At 30.7% G+C, this 18,843-nt stretch overlaps 5 protein-coding genes across 6 annotated transcripts in view; 3 read left to right on the top strand and 2 right to left on the bottom strand.

Annotated features, from left to right (window-relative positions):
- LOC125068941 overlaps nt 1-6,507 on the top strand; it is a 191,329-nt gene extending 184,822 nt beyond the window's left edge. For both annotated transcript variants that reach the window (XM_047678332.1, XM_047678331.1), the window contains 4 exons: nt 212-2,323; nt 2,649-2,811; nt 3,119-3,287; nt 3,422-6,507. In XM_047678332.1, the coding sequence (XP_047534288.1) occupies nt 212-2,323; nt 2,649-2,811; nt 3,119-3,287; nt 3,422-3,623 (2,646 nt within the window). In that variant the 3' untranslated portion in view covers nt 3,624-6,507. The remainder of the gene's footprint in view (nt 1-211; nt 2,324-2,648; nt 2,812-3,118; nt 3,288-3,421) is intronic.
- Nucleotides 6,508-8,571: 2,064 nt separating this feature from the next.
- Nucleotides 8,572-11,546, bottom strand: LOC125068865 (synaptobrevin homolog YKT6). The gene is made up of 2 exons (XM_047678212.1): nt 11,350-11,546; nt 8,572-11,265 (listed from the first exon to the last, which is right to left on the bottom strand). The coding sequence occupies exon 2, from the start codon at nt 11,220-11,222 to the stop codon at nt 10,626-10,628; it is 597 nt and encodes a 198-aa protein (XP_047534168.1). The 5' UTR covers nt 11,223-11,265; nt 11,350-11,546; the 3' UTR covers nt 8,572-10,625.
- A 945-nt stretch (nt 11,547-12,491) lies between these two features.
- LOC125068738 (transcription initiation factor TFIID subunit 8) lies at nt 12,492-14,423 on the top strand. The gene is made up of 6 exons (XM_047678038.1): nt 12,492-12,936; nt 13,017-13,115; nt 13,232-13,419; nt 13,665-13,815; nt 13,974-14,108; nt 14,232-14,423. The coding sequence occupies exons 1-6, from the start codon at nt 12,789-12,791 to the stop codon at nt 14,342-14,344; spliced, it is 834 nt and encodes a 277-aa protein (XP_047533994.1). The 5' UTR covers nt 12,492-12,788; the 3' UTR covers nt 14,345-14,423.
- Nucleotides 14,424-14,770: 347 nt separating this feature from the next.
- Nucleotides 14,771-16,102, bottom strand: LOC125068737 (proteasome subunit beta type-2). The gene is made up of 4 exons (XM_047678036.1): nt 15,904-16,102; nt 15,627-15,820; nt 15,286-15,448; nt 14,771-14,956 (listed from the first exon to the last, which is right to left on the bottom strand). The coding sequence occupies exons 1-4, from the start codon at nt 16,007-16,009 to the stop codon at nt 14,802-14,804; spliced, it is 618 nt and encodes a 205-aa protein (XP_047533992.1). The 5' UTR covers nt 16,010-16,102; the 3' UTR covers nt 14,771-14,801.
- Nucleotides 16,103-16,724: 622 nt separating this feature from the next.
- LOC125068719 (mitochondrial tRNA-specific 2-thiouridylase 1) lies at nt 16,725-18,475 on the top strand. Its single transcript, XM_047678013.1, has 5 exons — nt 16,725-16,896; nt 16,982-17,332; nt 17,411-17,637; nt 17,809-17,976; nt 18,175-18,475. The coding sequence occupies exons 1-5, from the start codon at nt 16,821-16,823 to the stop codon at nt 18,472-18,474; spliced, it is 1,122 nt and encodes a 373-aa protein (XP_047533969.1). The 5' UTR covers nt 16,725-16,820; the 3' UTR covers nt 18,475.
- The last annotated feature ends 368 nt before the right edge of the window (nt 18,476-18,843 follow it).

Genomic DNA, 18,843 nt, shown 5'->3' with positions numbered 1-18,843 from the left:
CCTTTGTGAGATTAAACATAATTAGAAATAAACCTCCCCCGTTGGTTTAAAATAGCAAATACGCACATTATTTAAATCAGTGAAACAATAAACAAACATTTTTTCTTATAATATAAATTACGTTTTTATAAATATAACTGTTAAATAATTAATTTAAATAAAAAAATAGGTTTATGAACATTGCAATATTTAATTAAACATATTTTTTTAGGATCCACCTTTAGAGCCAGAGCCACCTGAGCCACCTACAGCAGCCGACGCTCCACACCCGTGCCCAGTACCAACCATTGGTGGTGCTTCCCCTAAGCGAGAAATGTACGACGTACGGGACAATCTTCGACTAAACGCTGACATCCCGGGTCCAACTGAAGCTGTAGGACCACCTTCTCCGGCAAGGGGAGCGTGCGCCCCGCAACCACCGCCCGCAGCACCTCGACGAGCTCGACTCGGCAAAGCCATGGCTAGACGTTCACTCGCAGGTGACGACACAGGACTGTTAATTTCGGTTCCACAACCGCCTGCTATTAATCACAATGATGCAGATGATGATGTTCTCGCCATATCACCTCCTATTTGCGTGCCTATTGATCTTTCATCATCCGACGAAAGATCGACACCGTTGGTTGATGTTAAAAAAGAAAATGAAGGTCCTACCTACGCAACCTCGAGAAAAACCGACACGCAAGCTCTTAGAGAGCACAATTGCACAACAGCCTTAACAGACGCGGTTGACGTTACGGAATCCGCGAAAGCCGTTAAACGGAGATATTCAAAACCAAAGTTGGAAATAGAAATGAAAGACGTACAACTCGAGGACGCTTGTAAAACAAATGGAATCGGGGAGCATGTAAAGTTACAAAAACGGAGAAAAGTTTCTGGTGAACATACACATGTTACACGAACTGAAACTATAACGAAGGAACCAAAAAAGAAATTGAATTGTAATAAAAGAACACCGAAAACATCATCTGGTGACAAGAAAGCACACAAAAGAAAATCAGAATTAGCTCTTACGGAGCCAAAAGCTAAAAAAACTTTACTTGAGGCGGTCAATAATGACGACCCGCGTCTAATGAATATAGCAGCAGTTCCTGATAATGTTTTATGTATGAAACCTAAAACTAAAAGTGCTCTTCTACTCGACAATTTAATAAAGAAAAATAGCATCGATAGGCCAGATGCCAAAGGATATACACCAGATACAAAGTTAAATCCTGCTGAACTTTTTCTAGCACCGAATGAAAACATTTCCCAAAGCAATATAAAGAAAACGCTAAATATAAATAACAACATCGTAGAAAATAATGTTCCTGTAAATGGCGTACGATCGAAAACCATTGCGGCAGTAAGTCAACTTGTAGAAAAAAAATTAGCTTATAGAAATTCTTGTAAAATTGACAAGGTAGATTGCAAAGTTACGCACAACTTGAAGTCAGTATTATCAACACCCACCGAAGCTTTAAATATAAAAGAGGACCAAAACCATGAAGTGCTATTGAAAAGTGAAACAAATATAGAAAAATCTATTTCAAATCTTTCGGTTGAAAACGATACTAAGAAAAATGCTGATATCAAGGACAATTGTGAATATAAAGAAAGTATTAAATGTGCTAATAATATAATAGAAAACAATATTCCTTTTGACATTACAAAACCAATAAAATCTACGAAATGTACAAAAGCCAAGATCGTGACTAATAAATTGGAAAATACTGAAAATATGGATGAATCTCAAAAACCAGAAAAGAGTTCAGAAGAAAGTCCGCTACTAGACTCCAATTCGTGTGATAAGCCTGGTGATAATATAGTTTTAGATAAAGCACTATCTAAAAGATGCAAACTGGGCATAGATAAAACTAATGGAGAATATAAAAGCAAAAACGTTGAGACGTTAGTTAAGTTGCTAGCGTCAAAGAAACAAGTTACAAAATCATTGGAATCTGAATCAAAAGTAAATGATGTCGAGCAAACAGACCTCGAAAATAATAAAGAAAAAGAAATTACTTCAACGAAGCGTTGTAAGTTAACAAGCGAAAAAGTTAGCGGAGATGCTAAAAGTAAAAATGTCGAGAAGGTGGTCAAGTTACTTGTTTCAAAAAAGACAGTTATCAAGACAGATGAAGCTTCATTAGTTGTAGAAGATGCTTGTTCGTCACCGGTTCCTAGTATTAGGAAGACCAGACGAAGAAGAAGTGGAGGGCGACGTATGCGACGAGTGACGGCTCCTTTAGCTCCGCCTGACTTGCAACCCCGGGCGCCGCCACGGTGGAGCAATGGGTGGAACTGGGACGGCGAAAACTACCTTTCTAAAGTCTACCTCAATGTAAGTATTATTTATGTAATATTTAAGGCTACACCAATTTTTAAAGCATGCTTAGTAGAAAGAAATCTCTTCTGGGTCCCACAGCTCGATCCATTTCTCTCTCCTCATTCATAAAATTCGTATAAATAATGTCTTGCCTTAATTTTGAGATAACAATCCTTTAATAGATAATAAATAAAAAATGGTATATAATTAAAAAAAAAAACACGAGAAAAAATATATATTTGATAGCGAGATTTAATGATAGGATTTTTTATGAGAACCCTACCCTGTGAAACACACAATCGAACGCTACTCCAACATTCTGTCATGGTTGCCTTCTCAGAACGATTCCCGCCTGGACCGCACAGCGCGGTGCTGGCCGCGCATGTCGCACGCCAGCGGCGACCGCGTGGCGCGCGGCGACTGCGTGCTGCTGCGAGCGTCGCAGGCGCGCGCACAGCCCTTCGTCGCGCGGATAGCCAGCTTGTGGGAGAACCCCGATGACGGTAACTATACTATAATATATACTAGTTTTCGCACTTTATAGATGATACCGTCCGTCCGATGTCTATGTCCTTCTTTGGAGTTCGAGCTCGCTTCATGCCAAATTTTATCAAGTTCGGTTACTTTCACATTTACAATATTAGTATAAATAATATGACAAAATAGTTTACCTTAGCAGATTGAAAGTAATTGCTCAAAATTATAATTTAAATAGCTTTCCGATTTTTAATACTATATTTTTAAATCTATCTTTAATAACATTATATCAACTCGACTAACAATACAAAATGTATTCGTTGCATGTTTCAGGCGAAATGATGGTGTCCTTGGTGTGGTACTATCGGCCGGAACACACGGAGCGCGGGCGGCAGGCGGCCGACGCGCCCGACGAGGTGTTCGCATCCCGCCACCGCGATGCCAACTCCGTCGCTTGCATCGAGGACAAGTGCTATGTGCTCACCTTCAATGAGTACTGTCGGTGAGTGTCTTATGGGAGTCAATTCCGCCACCTTCGTTTACAACTTGTAAACGTCAAATTTCAAATAATAATCAAAAATGCAAGTTTATAAGCCTTAAAATTGTCAACAATAATATTTTGTGGAATTTTTTTAGATACAAGAAACGGCTCAAAGCAGCCGAAGAGGGCATTATAATAGCGCCGTCAATAGTCCCGGCGCTGCCTGCGAGCGAGGTCACATCGGCGCTAGCGCCCAACGACACCAAGCTGCCGCCCTCAGTCTCCCCAGAATTAGTACTGTTTTGCCGAAAAATCTACGACTTCAGATCCAAGAAGATACACGTTCCCAACAAATGAACCACCGACCGAAACATTTGGATGTCGATTTTTACAAAAAATAAATTCGGGCTCGGTGGACCTCAAGATTTTTGTAAGTATTTTTATCCAATTAGGAGTGAACACCAAAGCTTGGAGTTAAGTCAATGGGCGGTATTTCGCGATCGAGAAGTGCCGAGTATAGAACTCGGTCTCGACGTGAGAATTGTATACTTTACATCGTAGTGTCTCGTCAAACCTTAATTAGTACAAAACCCGATTCCAGTAGATTGTGTGTGGCCATTTTCTTTTTGAATATTCGCCGATCGGTCGTTCTGTTGCTTGTATTGTAATGTAGTGATGTTTCTTGTTTATTAAATTGATTTGCAAATTGTGTATCGATCATGATGATGAAGTTTTGACAATGGATGCCTTTTTATAAAAAATAAGTAGTTGTAAGGAAAATCATGAATGCATAATTGTGAATAGCAACATGTTTATTTTTGCTTTGGGATTGATGACTAAGTATTGTGTATTCTTACTTCTGTAGAGGCAATGAGTGTTTGTAGTAGATGCTGACTTACTCTCCGTGTAATGTCTCTCGGGTATTTCGGTCTAACATTATTTTTTCATGTTTTGTTTGGCTAAAAAGAAAAGGCATTTATACGAATAAAATTAATTTTAATTTACTGTTACATTGTTATCTACGTAGAGTCTATAATAAATTATTATTTTAATAAGTTAAATACAGCGCAAGTAAGCTATGTTATATTGTGACTTGATTTTGCAATTCACCGAATTTGTAAAGAATATCAAAATATCGTAATGATCAATGAAATCAACAAGGTAGTCAAATATAATGTGGAGTAGGTTCAATCGACGCAATGAAATAAATAAATAATTAAATAAGAAGAAGACGGAATCAAGCAAATTAATTTTTTCTCCTATAGTAAAATCAATTAATTTTTATTTACCTTAGATACATATACTGTTTTGATACCAGTTTTTTCATCACAACTTTCTTCTTTAGGTTTTATTTAATTTATATAGAAAATACATTTTCCTATTATTATTATTAGCGTAAAAGTAGTAATGAGTCTCATAATTTGACAACGTTAATTTACTTTAAATGGTTCTGTGTAAAATTGAATATATATTTTTGTTTATTTAATAATAGTATCTGATCAATGTTTTACCATTTTTTCAAATCAAGTTAAACTTTTCTAACCATTTAATAAAGGCTGCTTATCAATTTAATTTTTCACTATTGTCTATAAAGACTGATTTTTCAAAGGCAAAAATAACTTTTATTGCAACATAAAATTGTACTCATTATTTTGTAAAACAAATCGTTGACACAATTTTATTTCACATTAAGTGTCAAATTTTACACTTAAAAAAATAACAAGTGGGAACATTGTAACATATTTTAAATATAATATTAGTGCATAGATGTAAACAAGTGTGTTGGACGGAAAGAGATATATTGTATGATTACTATAGCAAAGTCTCTTATCATTAGAGTTTATGTCCGAAAACACGAAGAACTCATTTTAAGTTATGAAAAGACTTTCACATTTCAGAATTTAATTTAAGTTACATGAAGCAAGTTTTACAATACCATATAAATTTAATGTGTGATTATTTTCTTTTAATATGTATTGTGTCGATTACATTTATGTAGCAAAGGAAATATAAAACGTTATCGTTCCTCAGTGGGATATAATTTAAAGGGCATTTATATGTAAATGCAATTTGTGCACAATTGCTTTTTTCTGTTTCTTACAATGTATCTCTAAAATATTTCCGTTGTTGGCTGTCTTTCTATATTTTTTTGACTATATGTTGTACATATTTACTTAGTCTTAATTATGTGTTACTTTATTATCTTTCCAGTGAGATTTTATATTGTATTTAAAAAAATAACATCAAAGAAATTAAGAGCATATAAATAATAGCCGCGCCTTTAAATGAGACGAAATGTAAACTAAATCAGAAATGTTTTAAAGTACTTTGTGTACACAGTGAACATGTAAAAAACTTCCATTTATGTAATTTTCGGTATGTACAAGCGAAAACGTTACTGAATTCCTAAGACCTTTTACTCTTTCCTGGTTGTTAATTGATAATGACAGTAATAATGAATAATAAAAAAGACAATGAAACGTAAACTTTTATTAACCAAAGGTTTATACGCCTGTAAACTCTAGTTAAGTCGATGGCATTTGTTTCACGACGACATTATTATTTACATTCAGAATCATTTGAAAGTGCGGTATGGTATAGTTTTACTTTTAAGTAAAAGTGAATAATATAAATCTTCCAGTTTTACTGCATTGTAAATTTTAGTATACTAATTATTATTATAATCTCACTGGTGTCTATTCCAAAGCTTAAGTTCTCACTATTTTCTTATTCTTTGCTTGATGCCAAAAAAGTTAGCTGCAAAAGTTCTATTATTCAATAATAATGTAATACCATTCTCTTTTCTATTTAGGTTATACAAATGTCGATGGATTGTGCGCGCGAACACTTCGAAATAATGTAATGGGTAGAAAGTATTCCAAATCACTTTTAAAAATAGACAATAACGGACTATAAAATTTAAATATTATGTATACAATAAAATATACAAATTATATAAGTTTAACATTTCAAAAAAAAATTTATAACCAAGAAGTACTACTCACGTACACACTTCATCGATATTATTACTCATTACTAATTAATTATAGAATTAATGAGTAAATTCCATAATAGTACTATTACTATAAGTGAGCTCTCCCTTGCTTGTAGATGGAATGTTTTAAAGAATGTTACCTGGATTCCGCAGTTGCAACCTTCTTATAGTCAATGATAATTTTTAGAATTAGGTTTACTAATAAGAAAAATACCTTGTTTTTATTATTTATTTGTTTCAATGGAAATTATATAGGTATATTTTTATTATTGTAACCTACATAGTTACGTTGGCTGTAATTTAATATTGATGTAAAAGTAATATATGTATTTTTATTTCAACCTGTGTTTTATTTTCCTCGTTAAAAACATTTTATTAAAAAGACGTACATGATACAAGTGGGTGTAAGTTATGAAGAAACCAGTCGTAGTCAAGTGGGAGTTCGCGTGAAGAGGGTTTTGGACTGTCACGGTACAAAATAAGAAGGAAATATTTACTGTAGTCCATTATGACTATTACACAGACAAATGTAATAAATAAAATAATATAATATAAAAATGCTTAAAATACTATAATTATTTGTTATTTTTGGCAAAAAAAAAAATACAAATAAAAATAAACTTTTTTTAATTGTACATATTTCTGAATTTATTTTACAAACAATAGAAAAAATAATCTTATCACATTATTAAGAGTACTACAATACCCACTACATACAACGTTCATGTTGTTTCACTGAAAGTAAATATTATATTCAGTACATACCTACATTGTTTTAACAAAAATATTACATTTTCTGTTAGCAAATTCTGAAAGGAAATAAATGTATGAGACTTGAAATTTTCTTATACATCGATGATAGGATTACAAATTACCCACTGATTAGACCCTAAGCGCTAATAGCTTGCGACAAACGGACGGACATACATAATAGTGCTGGTAGTACAGTAATACAAAATAGTTAATGACTGTATACAAGTATGTACATTAAGATTTGAGTAAATCATTACCATGTGATCAGTTTTAATGAAACAACGCTGTGTTGTGCTTTTTTCGATAATATTTATAATAGTTCTAACCTCGAATGTAACATATTACTTATATAGGAATATTACCTTCTGTAAATACGTGTTAAACAATTTCCTATATTTAATACTTCTGCCCGCGACTTCGTCCGCGTAGATTTCGGATCTGTGACAGGATTGCGTAACTCAAACGGAAATCGAAATAACCCGTAAAGATACAAAATATATATATATATATATATTTTTCATTATCTTTTATTATGACTTGATTTTTGATTTTGTAAACTTATTTTTTTCTATACATATAATTAAGTAGTAAATCGACCGAATCTGTAGGTGTACATTGAATATTTTTTGAAAATTCAAAGCTTATTATATTTTTATGTTTAATAGCGGTCGCCCGCGGCTACGCCCGCGTGGATATCGGTTACCGCTGCAAAAAGCCTACCCAGGAAAGACACTGTTAGCATAATGATTCCCAGGTCAATTAAAAAATTCCACTGAGCCGAGATGACTCAGTGGTTAGAACACGTGCATCTTAACCAATGATTTAATGATGATGATCGGGTTCAAACCCAGGCAAGCACCAGTGAACTTTCATGTGCTTAATTTGTGTTTATAATTCATCTCATGCTCGGCGGTGAAGGAAAACATCGTTCCTCACGATTTTTAAATAAAAAAATGGTTGTTGTGCCTCACTCGATATAGATAGGTATAGTGTGTCGCGGACTTTTTTGTAGATATTTATAAGATCTACAATTTAGGCTGCGTACGCAAAATGAGTAACTTTCTTGGTTAATTTTTTACACCTTGAATCCGAAAAACTCAAATATCTTACGGTACCCTATTTTTTCAAAATAAAATTTAGCCTATGTTACTCGTGGATAATGTTGCGATCGAATAATGTAAGATTTTTTTAAATCGGTCCAGTAGTTTTTGAGCCTTGTCATTACAACCAAACAACAAACTTTTCCTCTTTATAATATTAGTATAGATTGTATACTAGAACTTGGAAGTTCTAAAATACAAAAAACTAAAGTTACTAAAGTAGGAGATACTAAACAAGGAGACGGATCGGTTCTCATCTTTAGCTAATGAAACTATACTGCGTCGGCCTTATGAAGCACCAAAACGGTTTTATAAATACAAAGTTAAGATGGGCTGCTTGTAACATATATGTCGCTGCACTCCTCAGTTCCACTCGAATGGAGTTTAAATTATTTATGTAACAAACATGAATTTAATGTTCATGAAAAAAAAAATGGGTATTAAATAAAAAAACATATTTTATATATAAACAATTATAATAAGTTCACAGTCTCTGTTTACAAGTTATATATAGATTAACCCCATCAAATATACAACACGATTACTAGCCATGCTACAACTACGAAATCTAGTGTTTAACATAACTTGTGCATAACACTATACATAAGCAATACCACTGTACTGTCACCAACACACATAATACTCATTTAGTGGAAACTATAGAACCCTATCATAGACATAGCCCACCTCTAGTCTAATAGTATAACTTTGGAAAATCTATTTTTCTGTTCAGTTATATGATTTTGATTTATTTTTACTAAATTGAAGCTATTCAAATGAATCAAATCTGTGATGCATGTTAAGACAAAATAAACAACATTATTTCGTAAATTAAGCTCTACTTGTTACAATGAGACACATATAAATAATTTATATTATTATTTTTTATAAGCAACTTCTAATGTGAACTTAAAATATTAATAAAAAAAATACTATAATCACTAAAGTCTCGACATTATTCTATGTGTTATATATTCCTATATATAATGAAAATATTCTTCAACATAATAAAATATACTTTCATCTAGTACAGGTAATTACAATTAAAAAAAAATGAAGAATTTAAATAACAAAATCTTCTTTTCTTGTTTTGTAATCCTTAATCATCATTTCAAATACATATATTTTACAAAACTAATATAAACAATAAATTTTACACTATGAACAATTCATATGAAAATAATGAATGTCGAAAATTATAAAAGGCAGACTGCATATTTCTTTTTTTCTCTTTTCGTATTTTATTATTGAGAAAGATTTTAAATCCAAATTAGCTTTGTGGCTTAGTTCCATGCCATAGTTGTATATGTTAGCAGTGATGTAAATTGAGAGTATAAATTTAGTACTTAAAGTACTTAAGGGATGAACCTTTCCATAACATCCCAAATTTAATACATTTTATTTTTACTTTATTTGACCTTTTGGTTAACATTATATGTAATGTTGAACAAAAGCATACTCTTACTTCTGGACAAGAGGTACCCTCTAACTCATAATGAGTTGGTTAATATAAAGCTTTTTATTTTTTGCACACACAGCTATGGCAATATTTTAGTAGACACATGCAAATTTCCTTACAAAGCAATCATTCACCACCGAGTATGAGATGCATCAGTAAAACTCAGCTATTTAGCTCGTATTTGACCTTGTGAACTAGAGTTAAGATCCATTTATCCTTTATCTCTACTCTCACTAATCCCTCTCACGAATACACATGACTATCTTAAAATCCATTACAAAACCGAGGTAGCAAAATCTTAAGTTTAGTTTTGATTAATAAACTTTTGAACTAATTCAAATCCAACACGATGGAGATAAATAGTTTTCTAATAAAACTACTTTTTTTTAATTATTCATAATGCTGTCATTACTACATACAAAATGGTATATTTAAGTGAGAGAACTAGAGTAAATTCTTCCAATCATATAAATATATTCACTACATTTTATAGAGTTTACACTTTTCATTACTAAATATTCATCAACATTTTTAAAATTCCATAAATCTGTAATCTCCCAATTAATATACTACAAATGTTTAAAAAAAAACTTGATCATTTTCTTTTATCTGTGATCATTTAACTAATAAACTATTTATATACAAATCATCAAATGGAACTTATTTAAGTTATCATTTTTAAATATTTCAAGATATTCAAGATTAAGTAAATGTTTTTTAAAAACAATGATTAGGGAATATGACATAGGTATATCTCTTCAAAACAAATAAACCAGTAATTAAATTATGAAGAGTAAAGATTCAAAACAGGACTAGTGTTTTCCCAATTAAGACCTATGACAAATAATTTACCTCTATTGATTGTCTTGAACATTTCAAACATGGAACCCTTAAAAACTAAAGTAAGGCTAAATAATTTTAAGACATTTTATAACATTATTACACTATACAGCAAAAGCTTATCACACATGAGATAACATGTAACAATAATCTTCATATTTCCATACATGAAAAATATTTACTATAATTTTATACTTGGCTTGGATTATAACTCAGAAGTTACAACAGCTATTAGTTTTTCGTGCTGTCTTATAAAATGCTTTACTGTGCATTGTAAGACTGTCAGATTTTTCAACCAAGTCATCAAGCTTTTCACCTCTTTCTAATACTGCTTTAATAGTATCATGGAGAATAATTTTAGTTTCATCCAAATCATTCTGTATCTTCGTTAAGGCATCTGCTTCTTTCGGGTTTTGGAATTTGGCCAAATATTGGGGCAAAACAGGAAAATCTATTGTAGTTTCATTTGCTGTAGGCCAATTATTAGGAGGCACTTTAGCTGCAAATTCATCCAGAAACTTTGTTATTAGTGTGTGTGCCACTCTGTTTGGATATTCTTGATCTGATATTAATACTCCTGCCAAGTTGTCAGCTCTTACATAAACTTGAAGCATATATTCTCCCTCTTTGACAGTTTGCCTAAATGCTGGCTGTGTTCTTTCTACCACAGTTTTACTTATAAATGTCATAAATTCTTGAACAGATGATCTCTGAAAGAAGCTGAAGCTTTGTAAATCGTATGCTGCCTTTAATACTGTAGCACTATTCACTCCCTTATATAGAACTGCTAATGCGTATACTCTCACCATTGTCTCAGTCAATTATGTTCTGTTCCACTCCCAAAATAATGTCCTAGAAATATGTGGTATTAACATGGTCATTGAATAAAACTTTTATTCAGATTAAAATTAATCAATTGTCAAGAAATGTACTTACCAAACTGAATGTCTTTCCAATTATTATAGTCTAATTCTAGTATGGAATACTTATTGTATTCGTTCTTTTATATACCTTTACAATATTCTACAATCTGTCAAATTATATGGATTGTAAGCTAATAGATTTCTCTAAGACTGGATAGAAATAATACGGAAGAAGAAACAAGAAATCCATTCACAAATCACAACACTTCATTTTACTAGGGAAGGCCGCACATAGTTCGAGTCATAGTTAGAATCGATGTTTTAAGTCTGATACTTGTAAATCGATTAAATAAAGCAAATCAAAAAAATGATTGGCGGTTAACCGCAATAATGAAGGCTGTTGCTAATTTTTATATTGTTAAATATAATTGAGAGTTTTGAGAATTTATATAGGATTCATGATTCTGATTATAATAAACCCAACAGCTATACAGATCAAACTCATAGGAATTATTTAAATTAATTATCTTAAATTATTCATTTAATTTTTTTATTTTAACTAATTTTTAAAATATTATTATTATTTATTGCTAAATTTTCAATACTATGTAGTATTTAATTAAAAACTACAATTTTCTAATCAACTTCTCGATTAAAAATATATTCTAATCTGTAAGTCTAAAAATCTACAATAAATTCCATAGACATACTTAACTTTTTACTTTGTCTTTTATTGAATAATATGCAACTTATATTTAAAAAAATAAGTATCATTGACGTATAATTTATGAAGAAATTATAGTATTCGATTATCTTGTCAAATGTATTGTCATACTTTATTATGTACAATTCTTAAAGTTAATTAAAGCCAAGTTCTCTTATGGTTTTGTCATTTATGTATCAATCATTAATACTCGTTAAGGAATTGTGTTTCTATATTTTGATGCAGGATATAGAAATATAAATATTTTTTTATTAACATACCTACTTGTATATTGTTTGAATACTAAAAACTACTGCTTTTATTGCCTTTTCTTTTTGGTATAAATTACTTTCCATAAAATACTACTATAATCCTATAAAACGAGACTTCAATCAAATATAATCACAATGTATATCAATATATCATAATCAATGTAATATAATATCTGTGGCTTGCAAAAGTTACTTATGACATTATGAATTATCTATATAATCTGTGTTTAGTGTCTACTGTCTGTCGTTCTGTCGGTCTTGGTTATAACTTATAACTTGTGTTGTATTCGTGTTTTGTGTACCTGTACTTATAATATTATACTGATTTCGATTTTAGAGCAAACGGCGTTTGTAGATTGTTTGCAAAATTGCAATAACTTAATTTTATATTTATGATTTAGTGTCAGAAATCGTTAAACATTGTTGTATTACTGTTTTTCTTTTAATTGAAAAAATATTTATTACATTAGCATTACAAACTAAGTTAGCAATATTAACTCACAACATTTTGGACTTCAATTGGTCACCTTAAGCAAAATGTCTGAGAATACTGAGAAAGTGGAAAGTTCATGCGATGCACGGCGTAGAATATTAAACATAGCTGTCTCAACGGTTCTCCTAGAAACTGGCTTTCATGCTACGGATAAAATGTCTTTAGAAACACTAACAGAAATAGTTCAATGTTGTAAGTTGAACACTTTTCCTTAACATTTTATAACAAAATACCTTAAATAAGTAGTTGGTTAAGTTTTATTTTGTTTACAGTTTTAACAGAAGTTGGTAATTCAGCGAAAGGCTATTGTGAACTCTCCGGAAGGGTGGAACCAGTTATCGGCGATGTCATGATGGCCATTATTAATATGGGTATGTCCTTTTAACTAATTACATTATATATTTTTCTATTACAAATTATTTGATTATATTTCTTAATTACACAAAATAGTAATGTAGAAACATTAAATATATTTATAAATTTGTAGGTATTAATCTTCAAGGTATCGAGCAATATGCTGCCCGTCCAAATAGGCATGTAATTCAACCTCCCCAGCAAGCACCTGTGCCACGCACACCAGCCATGTTGTCTGCTGGGTCAAAAGCTAAACCAGCACCTCACATACCATTTCATCTGCCACCATTACCTGATCCACATGCTTATATTAGAACACCTGTAAGTATATATAACTTCAATAATTTTATAATTACCCAATTGAAAACATACAAAACAAATTACACTTTTCAAAGAATGTCATTCTGTCAAGTTATCCACAAAAAATTGAATGATATGCTATAAGTCTTAACCCAAGTAAATGAAGTCTTTTCATAGTCAATAATTTTACATAATAAATATTGAATTTAGTCACTAATAAGAATAGACACAATTACTAAGGTTTAATTGTTTTCTCATTGAATTAGACACACAAACAACCAGTGACGGAGTATGAAGCAATTAGAGAGAAAGCTGCTAACCAAAAGCGAGATATTGAACGTGCATTAACAAAATTTTTGGCCAAAACCAGCGAGACACACAATTTGTTCAACACAGATGACAATCAAGTATTTCCATGTAAGTTGATATAGTGAGCATATAGTATATTTATGAGCTTTGAATGTAAACATTTTAAAATATATATGTATATTCATATAAAATTTTAAAAATGAGTATAATTAATATTTTTTTTCAATATTTTTTTAAATAATGTACTAACTACTATTATCTTTCAGTAATAGCATGTAAGCCAACTTTTCCAGCATACTTGCCATGTCTGTTGCCAACAGATCAAGTATTTGATTTTGATGAACTTGAGTATCACTTCCAAGTTGCTAATAGAACTGAAGATATGCCTGCTGATAAAAAAGGTATACTAAATTTATTTCATCATAGCATATAAATATTTAATGCTTGAAATTGTATTACTTTGTGAAAGTAGTTGTGCTTAATAAAAATCATTATTAAAATATTAAATCAAAAAAATATTTTAGATCAATCTGACAATGAAGGCGAAAATGGAGGAGACAATGAAAATGCGAATAATTCACAATCTGAAAATCAGGATGCACCCACTTCGTCAAGTCCAGAAAGAAATAAAACTTAGATATTAATTTAGTTTATAGAAACATTGCCAGATGTACATAGCTTTACATATAAATTAAAATAATCTATTATTACAATTATGGGGAGTTTTACTTATATATTAAAATAACAAATAGTATGCATTTTTTTTTTAATTTACTTATTTTCCTTTGTAGTTCATAATTATTCATAAATTTCAGAACTACTATCACTTTACTAATAAAATTGTTTTATTAGATGATAAATAATTACAAGGTACTAAATTGTTGATAGCATTATGTACCTTGGTACTCAACAATGTCAAAGAATACTAAATAAATACACAAAGATGTTTATAGAGAAGATATGATGATTAAAAACAGTGCTACTAGGATCAAACTCAACTAGGGCTAACTAAAATTAATTGAACTTTCCTAAATATCTAGGGAGTGAAAATAAAACAATTAAATATTATATATAATTTATACTTAAATAGAAATTCATTTCAAAGATGCAGCGTTAATGACAGGCAAAGTTTTAATTCCATCTCTGTTCACCACTGTTACTTGGAAGTTAGGGAGACTAACAAAAAGACGCCTATGCACTTCTTCCACACACTTTTTCAGGATGTTATAAGCCTCCTCTTCAGTAGCATCTAAGGAAAAAAAAGTTATTAAAAATAATGCTTCTGGATTTACAGTCTGATGAAGGTGAAATATATTTAGGAAGTGTTTATTAAATTAACCATAGACAAAAAACTTCAAAAACATTTTAAAAATGGTATCTGAAATATTCAATTACCTATTGTTTTTACATATATTTATTTTAAAATTATTTTTTTCAAAAGTATATTTTAGTAAATGTGCAACTTCTTCTATGGTGCATTAATTAATGCACCATAAATGACATCTTATAAAGGGACTTTATGTTACAACTTATAGTAAAGAAAAGTTACCCAAACTCTTACTCAAAAATAAAATTTACCTTTCTTATGGTAACGATCCATAATACTTAAGCTGAGATATCCACCATAACCATGTGCAGCAAATGGTACTTTCATACTAGAAGCTAGATAATCCATAAAGTATAGTTCTGGACCATTCTCCTTGTCATATCCTCCCATTAACAAATTCACAAAATATGGACTCTAAAAAGCAGAAAGTCATCATTGTAATGTTTAAAAGCATAAAATACAATATTAATAAAAATCAGAGTTATTTAGCATGGCACTTTAATACTCAAGAAAAAAGTTACCCATTTGGAGGCAGCCCAAAAATTAACGAAAATGTAATTGTAAAGAATTTGGAAGGAGAAGGTGTACTTACGCTGCTTCTTAAATATTCAGCAAGATTTCTCCGCGTAAAATTTGCCGCGGCGGAAGGTCCTAATTCATATCCGTTACGCATTTTGTAAAGTTGAATGTTCTTAGCAATATATTCCGCAAATTGATTTGTATCACCGGAATCACCAATAACGCCCATTACCAATTTGTCAGATATTTTATAAATCTTTTCTTCATCTGTAAAAGTATATTACTATATTAATTACACAAGAAAAAAGTTATAATTCATTACCTATTTGAAAACAAACTCCTTCACTCACCGTCTTTCATTACCATAATACTATGGCCATTAGTTTGATCAGCAGCAATCATAACAAAGTCGTTGCATTGTATTCCCAACAAACATTGCAAATTGATATTAGACATCTTGGACAGCTATTACAAAACTTAAAAGTTGAATTATTTTGTTATTCAGTTGCCGCAACAATGACAATACAAATCTCATAGGTATAACCTTAAAACTTGTCAAATCATTTTAATATACAGATTATATAGTTAATGCACTAAATTTAAGGTATGTTATTAAATTGTGTAAATATTATTATCAATATAATGTAAGATAATTTGAAAATAATACTTCATTAAATTTGAATCGTTATTAATAGAAACGATAAATAAAAAAATCTGATGCGTCCAGTACATGTAGAAGCCTATCTTGAATAATTTAGTCATTAGATTCCATCTAGAGGACAATTAGATTTTGTGCACACTTCAAAATTAAAATGTATTACGATGGCGGTATGGTAATAGACATAAATATAAATGTTACAAAGTATAGTTATTTTCCTGAATGTAGTAGTTTATTATATACAAATAATATGTAGTCCCCATTTCTTAAATACATTAATTTTCAGAAATATGGTTCATAATTTTAGTATTCTATATTATTCTAATCTGATCTGCCTATTTATGGTATAGGTACTAAGTACTTATGACGACTTAAGCATTCCGAAGATTGGTGTCCTAAATGAAACGAAAAAAATAAAATTGTTTGCTTGTTGTTTGATAACTGACTGACTAACTGTCGCCTGTCAGTTGTCACTGTTATTCGCTAATGTCATTTAAAAATTAAATTCACAAGATGAGCTGACTTTTACTAAGAATTTTATTTATTTATTATTTAAGTTAATTGTTACTAATATTACGATATATAAGTCGGAAAAAATAAAACAAACAGATGTTTAAAAAAATAGCTATAGGTATATCGGGTGGTGTAGATAGTGCAGTTGCTGCACTGCTACTAAAAAGAGCAAGTTAGTATTTGATTCAAAATGAATAATTATTCCAGTTCATATAAAATTTTCTAATTCAACTTAATAAAAAAATATTGAATTTTAGACTATCAAGTGGAAGGAGTATTCATGAGAAATTGGGATGGAAACTATGAATTAGGATTTTGTTCAGATGAAAAAGATTATGAGGATGCCTCATTTACCTGCCGTAAGCTTGATATTCCGTTGCATAGAGTTCATTTTATTAAGGAATATTGGAATGAAGTCTTCACAGTCCTACTGAAGGAGTATGAAATGGGACTCACACCAAACCCTGACATCTTATGCAATAGATACATTAAATTTGATAGTTTCTTTGAACATTGCAGGGTTAATTTAGCAGTTGATGCTATAGCCACTGGTCACTATGCAAACACATCATTTGGTCCCTTTTTAAAAAATTATAAAGAAGATGAAGGTATAGATCACTGTTTTCAAATAAAATAATCATGTCTCATGTGTATTTGTTGAATAATTTTTTATGTTTTTTTCATAGGTGTTAGATTATTACAGCCCATTGACAAACACAAAGACCAAACTTTCTTCTTGTCACAAGTAAAACAGTTTTCACTCAGAAGATGTATGTTCCCTATAGCAAATCTTTTAAAGAGTGAAGTTAGGGAGATAGCTAGAAAGGAAGGATTACTTCAAGTTGCTAATAAGAAAGACAGTACAGGGATTTGTTTTGTTGGGAAAAGAAGATTTAAGGATTTTATTGATGAAGTATGGTTTATTTTAACAAATACAATTATGAAATATGATTTAATATGTTACACATGGCTAAAATAATGAATTATTAAAGTGATATTAAATGAAACAGATAAAACCTTTTTTTGTGTTCATAAATAGGTATTATGAATAAATGATGGTAAATATTTTTTTTTTTTATTACAGTTTATTCCTTCAAAACCAGGACTATTTATTGATATTGACACTGGTCAAACAGTTGGAGAACATACTGGTATTCACAAATGGACAGTTGGTCAAAGGTGTTGTTTGAGTAATTGCAAACAACCATATTTTGTGTTCAACAAGCACCTGGAAAAAAATTATATTTATGTGGTATGTTATAAAGGGAAAACTTTTTATGTAGAAAGCTGTTTCTTCATTAACTATTTTTTAAGAATTAATAAAAGACAATAATTATACTTTAAAAAAAAACTATTAACTGTATCTGTTTTTAGTTTAAGTTAAATATAGTTCTAAAATCAACATCCACTAGAGTATGTTAATGTAAATTTGTAAGCATTTTTATATCAGGTTGCAGGTACTCATCATCCAGCAATATGGAATAATCTCTGCTTTACGCAAAAACCTCATTGGATAAATGAAGAACCTCAAGAATTAACAAATAATAATGTTTTATATTGTTCGTTTAGATTCCAACACACCAAACCTCTCGTACATTGTAAAGTCACTAAGAACCCTGAAGGGTTAACTATAATATTGCTCGATAAATTGAGAGCATTAACCGAAGGTCAATTTGGTGTATTTTATAGACAAGAAGAATGCCTTGGCAGTGCAAAAATTAAAAATGTTTGTCATAACATATTGTATTAAATAGTTGATTTGTTATTAAACTTTCGTTTAAATATTTGTTCCTTTATTTTATCTATAAAAAGTTCATATCAAATTCTGTCGTAAAAACATGAACCAAAAAACTGTTTTTTTTTTAAATGTAATAGGTAGGCGGACGTGCAAATGGACTACTTGATGGAGAGTGGTCATTGCCCATAGACATAGGTGCTGTAAGAAAAAGAAATAATGACCATACCGCTACCAACCTTGGGAGTCAAGATGTTATGTATTACGTATCTTATACCTGCAGTTACACTAGCTTACTCACCCTTCAAACTATAACAATACAAACTATTATTGGCGACTGTTGCACAGCCGGTTTTTGATTGTCAGGGTAGTACTATCAGACTA

This window comes from Vanessa atalanta, chromosome 14 (assembly GCF_905147765.1).
Source record: "Vanessa atalanta chromosome 14, ilVanAtal1.2, whole genome shotgun sequence".
In the NCBI taxonomy this organism is placed as follows: Eukaryota; Metazoa; Arthropoda; class Insecta; order Lepidoptera; family Nymphalidae; genus Vanessa; species Vanessa atalanta.
Note: the sequence above shows the minus strand (reverse complement) of the source record. Positions and strands in the feature narration are given on the sequence as shown.